At 45.5% G+C, this 15,919-nt stretch overlaps 1 protein-coding gene across 8 annotated transcripts in view; it reads right to left on the bottom strand.

Moving 5' to 3' along the window:
- The window catches only part of STRN (striatin), a 384,728-nt gene that overhangs the window by 59,893 nt on the left and 308,916 nt on the right, over positions 1-15,919 (bottom strand). For all 8 annotated transcript variants that reach the window (XM_033939118.1, XM_033939120.1, XM_033939119.1 and 5 more), the window contains 3 exons: positions 15,764-15,811; positions 9,815-9,936; positions 2,660-2,827 (listed from right to left, as the gene is read on the bottom strand). In XM_033939118.1, coding sequence (XP_033795009.1) covers positions 2,660-2,827; positions 9,815-9,936; positions 15,764-15,811 — 338 coding nt within the window. The remainder of the gene's footprint in view (positions 1-2,659; positions 2,828-9,814; positions 9,937-15,763; positions 15,812-15,919) is intronic.

Genomic DNA, 15,919 nt, shown 5'->3' with positions numbered 1-15,919 from the left:
AAAGGATGCTTCCATTCAAGGCATCTATAGCATGTCTACGGAGACACTTAGGGAAGCTTAAGCACACCCAAGGCAGGACATGGGCATGGTTTTGCCCAAAAGTGCTTTGGCATGCTTAAGCATTCCTATTTTATTTATTTAGTCAGATTTCTAGCCCCTCCTCCCAGGAGAGCCCAGAACAGGTTACAAGTTTACATACACAGTAGAAGGTTTAGCAATAAGGTTACAATTTCACATACCACAGATGTATAGAATAACAGATTAAAAGGATGAAGAGCTGTAGTAGAAATTCCTACATGTTTTGGCCACTGAGCTCAGTAGCATGGCAAATGATGAGCAACAAGGATGCAAATACACATATATGATATACAGAACAACTAATTAAGGGGAGAACAGCAACAGAGGGAAAATTCATATGAACTGAATGGACAGCAACAGAGGGATAATACCGTATTTTCGCGGATATAACGCGCACCCGTGTAAAACGCGCACACGGGTATAGCGCGCAGAAATCACGATGATATGTACAAAAACTTTTGTATACCGCGCTCACGGGTATACCGCGCATGATGCCCGACGCTCCTTTCGCCCGCCCTGACTTTCCGTGCGCTGTCCCGACTCTCCGTTCACCCCCCTGACTTTCCGTGCACTGTCCCCCCTTGAAGTCCTGTCCCCCCTTGAAGGTCTGTCCCCATCCTGAAAGCCTGATGCCCCCCCCGACGTCCGATACATTCCCCCCCCCCGGGCAGGACCACTCGCACCCCCACCCCGAAGGACCGCCGACTCCCCAACAATATCGGGCCAGGAGGGAGCCCAAACCCTCCTGGCCACGGCGACCCCCTAACCCCACCCCGCATTACATTACGGGCAGGAGGGATCCCAGGCCCTCCTGCCCTCGACGCAAACCCCCCTCACCCCCCAACGACCGCCCCCCCCCCAAGAACCTCCGACCGCCCCCCCAGCCGACCCGCGACCCCCCTGGCCGACCCCCACGACCCCCCACCCCCCTTCCCCGTACCTTTGGTAGTTGGCCGGACAGACGGGAGCCAAACCCGCCTGTCCGGCAGGCAGCCAACGAAGGAATGAGGCCGGATTGGCCCATCCGTCCTAAAGCTCCGCCTACTGGTGGGGCCTAAGGCGCGTGGGCCAATCAGAATAGGCCCTGGAGCCTTAGGTCCCACCTGGGGGCGCGGCCTGAGGCACATGGTCGGGTTGGGCCCATGTGCCTCAGGCCGCGCCCCAAGGTGGGACCTAAGGCTCCAGGGCCTATTCTGATTGGCCCACGCGCCTTAGGCCCCACCAGTAGGCGGAGCTTTAGGACGGATGGGCCAATCCGGCCTCATTCCTTCGTTGGCTGCCTGCCGGACAGGCGGGTTTGGCTCCCGTCTGTCCGGTCAACTACCAAAGGTACGGGGAAGGGGGGTGGGGGGGTCGTGGGGGTCGGCCAGGGGGGTCGCGGGTCGGCTGGGGGGACGGTCGGAGGTTCTTGGGGGGGGCGGTCGTTGGGGGGGGAGGGGGGTTTGCGTCGAGGGCAGGAGGGCCTGGGATCCCTCCTGCCCATAATGTAGTGCGGGATGGGGTTAGGGGGTCGCCGTGGCCAGGAGGGTTTGGGCTCCCTTCTGGCCCGATATTGTCGGGAAGTCGGCGGTCCTTCGGGGTGGGGGTGCGAGTGGTCCTGCCGGGGGGGGGGGGGGGGATGTATCGGACGTCGGGGAGTCGGCCGGGCAAGAGGGCTTGGGCTCCCTCTTGCTCCGATCGTGGATGCGGGTGCGGGTGGGAGCGCGTGCGAGCGGTCGTTCGGGGTGGGGGTGCGAGCGGTCCTGCTGGGGGGGTGAATCGGGCGTCGGGCGGGGTGGGAACTATGTTTAAAAACTTTTGTATACCGCGCTCAGGCATATAACGCGCGGGGGGTATGCGCGGTAGGTAAAAACGCCTATAACGCGCGCGTTATATCCGCGAAAATACGGTAATTATGAACTGCATGTAGAAATGAATACATGATTTGGGGACTGAGCACAGTAGCATGGTAAACGATAGACCCTATAAATATAGCAGCTAGAAATACAATACACTCAAAGTATAGGACAATTTTAGGCATTCTTAGTGAAGGCACATGTAATAGGGAGATAAGATCTTGCATAGTTTATCACTAAGTGTGCAACTAGCAGCTTAGTTTCACCTGTAATCTATGTGTCTCTGTAGATGTTAAGACAGACGCCTTGAATGTAGGCCTGCAAAATGTTGGTCTACATTTAAAGAGTCTGTTCAGCAATGTAGATGTGAATTTGTAAAGGATGCTGATGCATGATTGAAATGCGCGCAGCTGCCGATATCGGCTTTCTTTACAGAGTCAGGCCCTGAGTGCTGAATGTATTTTAAAAAACGATTTGTGTTACATCTTGACATAGTGGCAAGGACCTGAATGTAAAAATACTATACCATTTTAGATTTCTTTTATCACCTGATATCCTTCACAATTATTTTCTCTCATGTCAAATGCAGCATAGCTTTGCCCTTAAGCACAAACTGATAATAGAACTCTATATTACCCTTCTGGGTTTCACAAAGATTCATTTCTTGTTAGCTGATAATTAAAGAACAACAATTCTCTGACAGAAATATCTGATTTGTCTGATACACTAAATAAATTGTTCCATACCTTGTTTATCATTAAATATGCTCAGAGCAGGAACAATTTCAGTAGCTTTCCACAAACGTATAGTACCATCTGCTGAGCAGGATAGTAAACGTTGATGTGCTGCACTATAAACCAATCCCCATACTGCATCCGTGTGGCCTTCAAGTGCACCTCTGACAACAGATGGCTCTGTTTACAAATGAAAGGCAAAAGCAAAAATCTCAATTATTCACTAATGCACAAACTGAGGATTAAATACAGAAAATGAAAGATTAGGTTCTTACCTGGATAATCTTTTTTCTGTTAATATTCTCAGGAGTCAGCACGTTAAGTATTCAATCCATTCCTGTGAACTGGGTTTTGCAGAAGTATGTGACTCACAACTATCAGTACCTCCCATATTGCCAGTGGAGTGTAATGCTCCCTTCAGTTCATTCCAAAACGATCGATCTCCATTGGAATAGAATACAAAGAAGGAGGGGTATGGGGAACATCCCCACAGATATCATACAATTCTGTTCTGCTCTGCAACTTAGAAAAAGAAGAAACAACAGGAATTTATAACATAGCAGCAACAGTGAACTAACCTGCTATGTGCAACACTAACATCAAAGGAATCAGAGGCTCAGTAATTCACTTATTTATACAGAATTTCTTTATGCTTATTCATCTGGCTGACAGGAGAACTACTCCAGGCCTGGAATCTAGAAATATTCAAGGCAGAAAGCAGGCAAAACAGGCTATACTGGGGGTGGGCTGTAAGGACTCCTGAGAAGATTAATAGGAAAAAGATTATCCAGGTAAGAACCTAATCTTTCATACTGTTACATCTACACAGGAGTCCATACATTAGGTGATGTACTAAAGCAATGGCTGAAGTTTAGGGTGGAACAGAAGAGCCTGTCTGTAAGACCAAGGACCCAAAAGCGATGTCCTTTCAAGTTGCCATATCCACTCTGCAAAACCTTGTAAAAGTATAAAGAGTAGAGCAAGTAGCTGCTCTACAATCTCTGTGGGAGGAAGTGTCTGAGACTCTGCTCATGAAGATGCGAAATTCCTGGTCGAGTGTGCCTTGAAAGAAACTAGTGGCTGTTTGCCACAGGCGATGTACGCCGATGAAATGACCATGTGAATCCATCTGGTTATAGACGTCCTGGATGGCAGTCTGCCGTGCCTGAGCTGGATGGTTAGCACAAACAGATGGTCAGAAAGATGAAAGTCACTGGTCTTTTCCAAGTAGTGAAGTAAAACTCCACACATCCAGTTTCTGCAATATCTTATCCTGCTTGTCCAAGCCTGTGGATTGAAAAACAGGGTGACGAACCTCCTGGTTGAAGTAAAAATCTGATACAACTTTTGGAAGAAAGAAAGGAATGTCACATAGAGTTAAACCTAACTCTATGATTCTAAGAAAGGGCTCTCTACAAGAAAGAGCTTGATATTCTGAGATACGTCTTGCTTGAGATGACCGCCACCAGGAGCACAGTCTTGACGGTGAAGTTCAAAAGGAATGCATCTCTGAGTGGCTCATATGGAGCTTTAGTGAGACCCTTTAGAAAGGTGTTAAGATTTCACGACAGGGAAGGATGCCTTAGCAGAGGCCTCAAACAGAGTGAACCCCTTAGGAATCTGGTTACATCTGGGTGAGCTGTCAGTGAAACTTTAATACTTTGCACCTTGAGGAAAGCTACTGCAAATCCTTTTTTCAGACCGGAATGCAGAAAGGCAAGGACAACTGGAATGGGAACTCACAGCAGTTCTACCCAGTCTCTTTTACACCACTGTTAAAAAGCCTTCCAAGCTTTGGCATAGGCTGACATTATAGAAGGCATCTTAGCCCAGAGGAGTGTGGAAATAACAATGTCTGAATATCCCTTGCAAACTAGGCCTAGGGAACAATCTCTAGGGAGGCTGCCACTGAACCCAGCACCTGAAGGTAATGCCAAGCAGTAGGAATTGGCATCACTAAGAGATTCATGATTTGTTGTTCGAGTTTCTGTTTGTGTGGATTGGAAAGAAAAATGCGGCACTGCACCATGTCAAAGTGAATGCCCAGATACTCTAAACTATGGATCAGCTCTAGATGGCTCTTCTTGAAGCTGACTATTCAGCCTAACTGCTGGAGTAGATCTAAGACCTGTCGAACTGCCTATTCACACTCCGGTTTGGACAGAGCTTTGATTAGCCAATCGTCCAGATAGGGGTGTACTTAGATCCCCATCTTTTGGAGATGAGCCACAACCACCACCATTACCTTGGTGAAAGTGCGCACGAGGGGGGGAGGGGAGGTGTTGTCAATACAAACGGGAGGGTTATGGACTGGAAATATTCTTGAAGTATATGAAACCTCAGATATTTCCTGTGGCCAATAAAGATGGGAATATGCAGATATGCTTCTGTCAGATACAGAGAGGCAAGAAATTCCCCTGGAGTCACCGTTGCAATGACCGAATTGTCCATTTTCATATGGAAATGCGGGATCCTTAGAAACACATTTATGGCTTTGAGATCCAAGATGGGTCCTCCAGTGTTCTGTGCCTTTCTTGGGCACAATGAAGTATATAGAGCAGTTGCCTCAGCTCAATTCGTCGTCGGGGACAGGTTTTATGGCCTGAATATCTAACAGCCTTTGAACTGTGGCTCAGACCTTGACCTCTTTTTCTGGCTATCCAGCTGGAGAATCAAGGAACAAATCCACAGGACAATGATAAAACTCAATCTTTTGACTCACATGGGTGATATCCAGCACCCACTGGTATAAGGAGATTTTCTTCCACCCCCTCCAAAATGCCGACAGCCTCCCCCCAATGTGTGGAGGTGCAGCCACCAAATTGAGGTCACTGGGACTTTTTGGAGGGTGGGTTGATGGGAGAGCAGCTGGTATCTGGGGTTGCTAAATTGCTGTCTGCAACCTTGGAAAGATCTCTGGGTGGAGAACTCAGGTTGTACTGATGAGAATGATGGGAAAATTACCTTTACTCCCTCCTGGGGGTCGGTGTGGCCCGTTCTCTGGCAGAAACACAGGGCAGCGATCCGTCACACTGGCCATGAGATTGTCTAGGCCCTTACCAAAAAGGCAGTCTGCTTAAGGTTGCCTTGGATGTTGAGTTACCCACCCACTGTCTGATCTAGAGGATTCCGTGAGCAGAGATCGCATACGCCGATACCTTGCTCATGACCCTAAGATCATATAGGGTATCTGAACATAATCCACCCCTTCTAGCACTAGCTGGGGGCAGAAATCTTCCTCCACAGAGGGATTGCGTCTCTATCTGGTGTGATGGGCCCATGCAGCAAATGAAGTTGCCATTGCTGCTTTGATTCACAGAGCTGGAACTTCAAATTGTTTCTTTAAAACCATGTCCACCTTTCATCATTACTCCTCCTTCACTTGGGAGAGCCATTCATTTGGTGACCTGAGCCACCAGTGTCTACTTTCGGCTCATTAAACAGCTGCTGCCATTGGTAGAGCAGAGGTGCCCACACTTTTTGGGTTTGCAAGCTACTTTTAAAATGACCAAGTCAAAATGATCTAGCAACAATAAAATTTTAAAAAACAGAAAGCATATTGTACACAGAGAAAATGTTAATTATCATTTATATTCCGGGGTTTTTTCAAAGAGGTCAAGGCAGATGACTTTATACAATGTCACCTCAGTAACAACTATACAAAAATAAACAAATATACCTCCTCCCTTTTTACTAAACCGCGATAGCGGTTTTTAGCTCAGGGAGCTGTACTGAATGCCCCACGCTGCTCTCGATCCTCGTAGGCTCCCTGTGCTAAAAATCACTATTGCGGTTTAGTAAAAGGGGGCCATAGTGCAAAATATAGATAGCAGATATAAATTCTCAAAACGGACACATTTTAATCACTAAATTGAAAAAAAAATAATAATTTTTCCTACCTTTGTCGTCTGGTGATTTCATGAGTCTCTGGTTGCACTTTCTTCTTCTGACTGTGCATCCAATATTTCTTCCCTTCTTTCCACCTCCTGTATGCATCCTCTCCTCCAGACCTCATTCCCTCCCCAACTTTTTCTTCCTCTCTCCTTGCCCCCTGCCCTTTCTTTCTCCCTGCCCCCTTCTTTCTTTCTGTCTTCCTGCCCCCCTTTCTTTCTGTCTCCCTGCCCCCCTTTCTGTCTGTCTCCATTCCTTCTTTCTGTCTCCCTGCCTTTATTTCTTTCTTTCTTCCTGCTCCCCCCAGCCACTGCCGCTGCCATCGGAGAACAGGCCCCCCAAGCCACTGCCGCCGAGTTCAGAGTTCTACCTGCTTCCCGACGCCGTAAACAGGATAGCAGAAGCACTGGGCCCACCAGCATTCCCCCCGATGTCAATTCTGATGTCGGAGAGGAAGTTCCAGGCCAGGCCTGGAACTTCCTCTCTGACATCAGAATTGACGTCGGGGGAGGGGGGGGGAGGACCTGGTGCTTCTGCTGTCCTGTTTACGACTTCGGGAAGCAGGGAGAACATTAAGGCAATGCAAGTCTATCACGGAGCCCAGGATAGGCTCTGCGATCAACTCGCACTGCTTTCATGATCTACTGGTCGATCATGATTGACCTTTTGGTAACTAGGGCAGTAATGTCCGAATGTGCTGAAAAAAAGGAAGTTTGTGCATTGGAGCCGCTCATGACTGTGCACTGGGAAGTGGAAGGCTGCACTCTCCAACTTCAATTCCTTAATAGCATTTGCTATAAAATGATGGATAGAAACCGACTTGAATAACCAGTGGACCAAAGGATCATCCCCCTGGTCAAGTGCCAGAGAGGCATCTTGGCTGTCAGACCCAAACAGGGAACTGAATTCTTCCAGGTTTGTCCCCGACCCCTGAGATAAAAAAGGAATGGAGACTGATCTCCAATCCTGCTAGGCCAACTCCGAGTTTGCACTGGAATGGGGGGGCCGGCTTGTTTATCTGTGGAAAAATTACAGGAAGTGAAGACGTTCCCTGGACTAACAGCGATGTACTTTCAGGCTGTGCCACACGTCCTGGCCTCCTTATAAATGCTCTCCACATGAAATTTACAAATTCCAGGGAGAAGCCTTGTGCAGGGGAGATAAACGTACCTTGCAGAACCTTTGACTGGGCTTTCATGAGTTCCATGGCATCCACCATCTGTGCTTCGTTAAATTCAAGCTCTGGACAGAACTTTCTATCCATTTCCTGGACCCACAGTGGTTCCCTCAGCCCTGGAGGATATGGATGGGTTTAAACTCGAGGCACCAGTCCCTCCCTCGCACGATCTGCAGCCCACCATATATAGATGCTCCACCGCCGGCCATCCACTGCAAACTTCACATGAAATTGTATCAATCACTCTGAGGAGTCCATCCCTGTCTATTTTTGAAAAAAAAAAAATCGAGGGGTTTTGAGGCAGATGGAGGTTTCAGCAAAAAAGAAATGGCCACCGCCAGAAGAATCGCACCAAAATGGCCTGTGGAGACTGGAAAAAAAAAAAAAAAAAATGCTGAATGAGGGGATTTTAACCCCCCCTCTCTCCCCCACAATTTTCCCATAGGAAATAATGGGGTTGTACTAACAGTTCTGTGAAAGCGCCTGCCAGCTTTCCCCTCAGCTGGAAGGAATGGAAAGTATTTTCTGCTTCAGCAACTTCAAAGAAATGACTCCATACCAGGAAATCTATGGGCTGCCATTCAGACCGACCCCCGTCTGAGTCTTCCACTCCAAAGGAACCTCATAGTACAATTGGGGGGAGGGGGCGGCGGCAATACATAGCTAGCTCCCTGATACCCCGAGGGTTCTTAACGCACCCACAGCCTATGCCAGAGCCTTTGAAAATTTCAGAAGATGGCTCCCAGGGGAACAGACCTTGAGCCCTGAAGTGATACACAGCAGACTGGTGCCACACATCTACCCAAAGGTTTGCCTTGAGAGCTGCAGTCCGGCTCTGTGGAACTTGCGCCCTTTCCCAGGCAGAGAATCCCCAATATGGGGTCTCAGGGCACCATAGCCTCAGAAAAAAACAAACTTATAACTGAAAATAAGAAAAACTAAGTAGAGCAGATCAGAAACATCTCTTGACAATTTGCTTGCAGAAGGAAAAAATTAAGCGGGCACTCCACTCCAGTGGCAATATGGGAGGTATTGAAAGTTCTGAGTGATACACTTCTGTAAAACCCGGTTCATGGGAATGGATTGAAAATCTAACATATAGACTCCTGAGTAGATATAACAGAACACTGCATAGTCCTGACAGCTGAGAAAAAAAAAAGAAAATCTAAAACATTTTATGATGGATGAATGTTAACAGACCCTCTTTAGTAGACATTGCAATCATCTAGAGAATTTTAAAGGAAAACAGATTTTTAAATGTGTCAAGTTGGCAAATAACTATTTTTCTTGTGTGCCATTCTTTAAGTAAAGAAAGAAACTGACATTTGCAAGAATTACACTTTTTTTTTCAATATAAAAAAAATTGAAGAATTATATGATGTTGGCTTTTTTAATATTCTGTATAGAATTAAAGCCTTCAATTAATGTGTATGTAACTGAGGATGAACAGTGTGATTCAAATTAAAATGGACTGTAATTCTTTTCTGTGCTTCTTTGGGTTTCCAATTCAATCCAAATCTAACAGGCACTAAAGAACCATAAAATGTTTTCTTGCAGTTACTTAGTGTGCCTCATCTCTATTGTATTTCCTTTTCCTCTTCCCATCCGGCCTGGTAGAAATAGACTTCTGGCTCAGAGGCATAGGCCACCACAGAAACCTCCAAAATCTAGCACAAATGTTTTGCATGAATCAACTAGCATCATTTTTGAGTGCGCCTTCCACATAAATGAATGCTACTTCGGTACCAATCCTGAGAACCTGCCAGCTGAAGCAGCAGCAGAATTCAGAATAGTCTAATACAATTTCAACAAGCCATATTATTAAAAGTAGCACTATCTCCTACCTGGAAAGAAATTTAAAATTCATTGAATTTTATACTGCATGCAGGATAACAACCTTTACTGTAATAAGGAAGAGCAGACTACTGTATTTCTGCACAGGGCAGTTTTCAAACTGTACTACACATTAAAAGTGTAGCCTTCAGTGTCTTGTCTTCCTCATCCTTTTTCCTATCATGCCCTTTTCTATCATGATAATGGAAGACAGGCTAATGGGCTTGTGATAAATTTTCCAAGCTGACCTTGTGACACAAACCTACCGTAAGAATCGTAGGGATCCACATTTGGATTTGGAGTATTCCAGGTCTGAATAACACCATCAGTTCCTCCACTGTAACACTGTTCACCATTGCTGCTCATTACCACACACAACACTGGACCTCTGAAAACGCCAAAAGACTACAGTGATAAAACCTGATATCCAACCAAGAAAAAAAATTACTATCATAGATCACAAACGCAATAGTGATTATTTCCAATTGCAAACAAACCTTATTAATTATTTGGTACTGCTTGCAAATCTTTTTGCATGGTAGCAGTGAGAAAATTGATCCGATTGCACTTAAATGGACCATATGAAACCATTTTAATCCCTAGCTTTGGAAATTTATTTCTCAAACCTTTACATGAATTTATTTTCTCTCTTTGTTCTAGACATGGGCAAACTTAACCTTTAACCATGCTAGAACTTTCAAATAGAGAGCATCCAGTAATGAAAAAAATGAAGAAAATAATTGTTTATGGAGTGAGATAAAGGTAAAGTCTAGTCACAGAAAATTTTTCCTACAGGATAAAAATCCTGCATCACAATACACAGTGGTAAACTGAAAGAGTAGAGGAAAATTAAGGCATGTTCCCTCGTATTATAATTTTGCCTACAGAATGGAGATTTAATTACTGAGCCTTTCTTTTTCAGTATGCCCTGGACTTGTACACAGGGGCAATCCAAGGCAATTTACTGCCTGAGGCAAGGAATGAGATGCCACTCCCCACAGCAAACCCCTACCCCCCAACTTCTTCAGATTTATAATCGGTGTAAGGTAGAAAACTACAAACTGACAGGTGCCAAGCAATTAAGGGCCAGATTCTCAAAACTTTAACGAAGTTGCTAAACTGGTTTTCAAGGGTTTAGCCTGCATGAATTTTAGCGGCAGATTACCAAAACGGTTTATCTCAGCATTTAGCAAGCTTTCTAGCAGTCTCCAACACTGCCATGCAAATGGGCTCTTCAATATTGAAATAAGCACTCCAGTGGATTCTTCAAAGTCGCCGAGCCATTCTTCATGAATGGTGTAGGCTTTTGGTGACAAAATCAGCAACTGGCCCAAGGGTGCCAGTACAGTTACAGCACTGTTTAAAACTCCGGCAGCAGGAGAGATGCCCACTCTTTCCTGACACCATGTAACACCCCCCCTGCAGTGGGTGAGATGTCCAAGCTCCCTACTGCCACGCAACACCCACCCTGCAGCAGGAGAGATGCCTACTCTCTCCTGCCACGCAACCCCCTCCCTCCCCGGTGCATTGATTTAGATGGCTGACCAGATGGATGCCTACTCCTTCTGTCCAGCTGGTCCGTCTCTTCAAAATGGGCTTTCTCCTTCCCAGTGCAACCTGAGATGCCCCAGGTTGTTTAAGGACCCTCTCCTATGGGAGGGGACTTAAACAACCTGAGCCAATCAAAGTCCCCCTCCAATGGGAGGGACCTTATGTGTTTGGGCCAATGTCAGCCTTAGGCCCCTTCCCCTATGCATCGTTGAGGAGCCTAAGGCTCTGATTGGCCCAGATGCCTAAGGACCCTCCTATGGGAGGGGCCTTAAACAACCTGGGCCAATCAGCCTCAAGCTCCTCCCCGGTGCATCCCTTCAGTCAGCTATCCAAATCAAGGGAAGGGGAAGATGGTGCGGGTCGTTGGAGGCTCGGGGAGTGGGGGTGCATGGCAGCAGGAGAGAATGGGAGAGACAGGAGAGAGTGGGCATCTCTCCCGCTGTAGGGGGCTGCTGTTTGCAGCAGGAAAGAATGTGCATCTCTTCCGCTATTAAGGTGGGGTGGGGGTTGTTGCTTGTGACGGGAGAGATTGGAAATCTCTCCCACTTTTGTAGAACAGCGGTCTGTTAGCCTTTGCCACTCCACGCCTCTGATTTTGGATCGGCATCCTGTTTTGTGCTTTTTGCGTTTTAATCAATTTTTTCAATGAACTTTTCTTCTGATGTATGATTTCTCAAGCTAGCCTTCTTAACCCTTCTTGACTGATTTCTCTGGTGTCTCACCATAAGAGATCTGGCGGTTTTTATTTACATTTTTCATTTTTAGCCTAGCTGGTTTATTTTGAGCCCAACTGGTTCATTTTTTTATCTTTTCTTTTAGGATAGCTGTTTGATTTTACGTTTTTGCAGTCTTATCTATAGTTATCTAGTACCCTCCCTAGTCTTGGCAGTCTGGCCATGGTCCCTCAGAGAGGCCAATCTCATTGTTCGCTTTTAGGCATTTTCTCCTAGGCTAGCCTTTGACGTATTCAGTTTCGCTTTGCTAACTCCCCATTTTTTATTATACATTCTCGTGGCAATACATACTGGCACAGTTTGTATTTTAGGCTTTTTGTAGTTTTTTAATTTGTCAATATGTTTGGGTTTTATCTATTGTTTATGTATAATTCGATTGCTTTTGTCTGGATTTGGATTAAGTGGGCGCTCCGAACAAGACCACTTCAACAGGGGAAGATGGAGTCACGTTGTCTTTCCTGAGACTTGTCCCCGGCTCCTGGTAGAAAAAGTAAGTTTAAGTGTGCCTTCCAAGTTAATGCGTCCGCAGGCGCATTTTCGATGGCACTAGGAGCGATAAACCTGAGAAGGAGGTCTCTTAACTTTGTGAGTAACCCAACCTTTCTCTCTTTACTGAATTGAGGCCTAATCTCGGTTCACTGTCATGACGTTTCTTCAAGGCGACTGCATCGCCTCTTCCCGTCACTTTATTGCCTTAATGGCTAAAACCAACTTGTTAATTGCGTGATCTTTTAAGTAACTAATGTGTTTGTGTTCATGATGCCTTAGCATGGGTTGAACAAGAGCCCATTTTTAGGTTTGGACTGGCAACTTGAACTCACAAAAGAAATGTTTGGGAATGATTTAATTTTGTACCATACTGAAGCTGGTGTTTCTTTTGTTTAGTTTTTTTAAAGTTTTGTTTGTGGAGTCCTGTCAATGTCAATGACTTCTTTGCATGTGCTGAGTTTTCTAGTTACTAGGAAATGAGTTTTTACTTACTGCCGGTGATATTGCTATAATTAATTTTAGCCCTAGATGCCCATTTAAGATGGGGCCCTTATAGTGCCATATTAGAAACATAGAAACATAGAACATGACGGCAGAAAAGGGCCATTGCCCATCTATTCTGCCCACACTAATGGCCCACCCCCTAACTACCTCCATGAAGAGATCCCACATGCCAATCCCATTGAGCTTTTGTCGGGCACTGTGCTTTCATCTGTTGTGCGGTTGCCTACCATGTTGCTTGTTATAGAGTGAAGACTGTCCTGTTTTCAATGCTTTAGAGAGCAAAAGGGTGTGAGAGTATGTATGGAACTTGGATATGGGAATCTGGAGCAGGAGCATGTGTAGAGGGTATTTAGGATAATGTATGAGGGTTTGTGAAATGGGGCAGCTGGGATGCTATGTACTACTAAGGAAAGGGATGGCAAATAAGACAGAAAATATTATAAGGTCTGTACTGCTGTATGATGTGACCTCGCCTTGAGTATTGCGTTTTGGTCCTGGTTGTCCTATCTTAATAAAGATAAAGCGTAATTAGAAAAGGTTCAAAGAATACACTAGTGGAATTCTGTGCAACTGCACAGCGCAGAATTTGCACAGAATTTCCCATTCGCATAGAATTCTGCACAGACCTTCTGTTCTGTCCTGACCAACTCTTCGACTGACTGACTGAACCCCCCCCCGCCCCGAGAGCCGACATACCTGGGAGCCTCCTAAAGAAGCAGCAGTGGTGGTGGTCAGCTGGCAGAGGCAGCCCTATCACCAGGCTGTTTGCAACCAGTCCCACCAGGGCCTTCCTTCTGCTGTGTCACTTCTTGTAGATTGGTGAAGTGGCAGAAGGAAGGCCCGGCAGCCGCAAGCAGCCACTTCACAGCACTGCCTCTGCTGGCTGGCCACTACCATTACTGCTGCCTTGGGAAGCCCGCAGGTATGTCAGCTCTCATGAGGGGGGGGGGGGGGTTCGATAGGAGAGAGGCCAGATCTGCATGGAGGAGTGGTGGGGACATGGATGCTAGATCACAGGTGGGGGGGGGGGGGGCGAGGAAGGGACATGGATGCTAGGCCCACAGGGAGAGGAGGGGACATGGATGGAAATACTTTTAAAACAAAAAAGAGGAAATATGTTTTTCACTCAAAGAATAATTAAGCTCTGGAATTCATTGTCAGAGGATGTGTTAACAGCACTTAACGTAGATGGGTTTAGAAAAGGTTTGGACAAGTTCCTGGAGGAAAGGTCCATAGTCTGCTATAGAGACAGACCTGGGGGAAGCCACTGCCCTGGACTCAGTAGCATAGAATGTTGCTGCTATTTGGGTTTCTACCAGGTACTTGTGACCTGGATTGGCCACTGTTGCAAAAAGTATACTGGGCTAGATGGGCCATTGGTTTAACCTAATATGGCTGTTCTTATTTATACATTGGGTTTCTGGGGGCAGCAGTACAGTGGAGTTTTTTGAGATGGGCTATGTATGTGTTAGGGACAAAAAAAGGTGCTAGTGTGTACAGGTATGCAGCAGGATGTGAGTTAGTAGATGGGTTATGTCTAAGGAGGGTGTTTAGAAGAGTGCTGTGGGAAAGGAGAGGGTATTTGAGGTGGATGTGCAAAGAAGGTATAAGGAGTGGAGTGTAGAGTTGGAAAAAAGAATCTCCTATCTCCCAGGGTAAAGCTTTTCAGCCTGTTGCATTAAGTGATGAGTCATAGGAACTGAAACAAATCTCTGAAAGCCTGGAGGCAATTTGACAGGCTAAAGAGTAGCAAATCACCTGGACAATCTAGTATACATCCCATAGTACACTTCTCCCTCAATATTTGCCGGAGTTAGGGGCAGAGCCTGCCTGCCAATATGGAAAAAATTGCAAATTTTAGGGCCGACTGACCCATCCCTGCCTCCCTCACCTCTCCACACTGAATAACGTGCTGAACAAAGCAACATTATCAATATCTGTTGTTGATAATGCCGATTTGTCACTACTTGTGCTGTAACCAACTTTTTATCCTTCCCCTAAATTGTGATGAAGAGGCTAAAAGAAAACAGCCAACAATACCTGAGCACTGGAAAATAATTAATAATAATTAACTAATAAAAATAATGCACATTTAATTTTCCCACCACCAAATCTCCCCGTCCCGCCCCACCTGGCTACTTTTTCATGCCACCCAGCTGGAAAAATTTTCTGGGGAGAACACTGCAGTACATGCGTTTTGTAAATTGTTTTGTAACTTTAGAAGAGTCAGAAAATAAAACAAATAAAAAATAAAACATAAGTACCTGATATCTGAGGTTCTACTTGTGTTTGGAGAGTTTATGTACTGCAGTATTTTTTTGCTTGATTCTTTGAGTAGTATCAAAATCTATACAGACCTGGATTCTCAAAACTGTGCCGTTAGATGGCAACAGGCACCCTATCGTCATCTAACTTAATTGGTTCAATTAGTGCAATAACTGACAGCGCCAAATAGCGCCATTGTCCTGTCTAAGGAGGCACCTTGTGACACTTAAGGTCACTGTAGGCATGGTTAACGCCAGAAGTGGCTTAGGCACCATTAGGTGACTCCTTAGAATCAATTCACGTAAAAGGTAGGTGCCAGAAATGTAGGCTTTTAAAACCCTGCCCTATATTTCTGGCGCTTACCTTTCATGTAGCTGCAATTCTCAAAATGGCACTGTTGCGTGATTAACATGCGATTTTTTAAGGTGGCTGCCGATAACGGTGTCATTTAAAGAATCTGGCCCACATCAATACTCTTTGCTAGAACTGCACTACATCTCATTACAGTGAATTTTAATGCACTGTAATTAGAAGTAATGTGATACAACATAGAAGTAGTAAATAGAAAAATAAAAATTTCTGACCAGTTATTCCACAAACACCAACTTGTGTGCAATTATAAATCTGAAGTGAAGCTATTAAGCATATATATATTCAAGTTCATTTAATTACCTGTGAGCTCTGAAGGTATATATTGGTTCCACATCAAGAGAAGCGCTCCTAACCAAAAGCAAGAAAAGCAACATTTAAATAAGTATTTCAAACCTATAATAAAATACTATTCAGATTTATCAGAACGATGTGTAAAAAAAAATAAACAGAACTTTT

This window comes from Geotrypetes seraphini, chromosome 3 (genome assembly GCF_902459505.1).
Source record: "Geotrypetes seraphini chromosome 3, aGeoSer1.1, whole genome shotgun sequence".
NCBI lineage: Eukaryota > Metazoa > Chordata > Amphibia > Gymnophiona > Dermophiidae > Geotrypetes > Geotrypetes seraphini.
The sequence above is the reverse complement of the archived record's forward strand: the minus strand, read 5'-3'. Positions and strand labels throughout refer to the sequence as shown.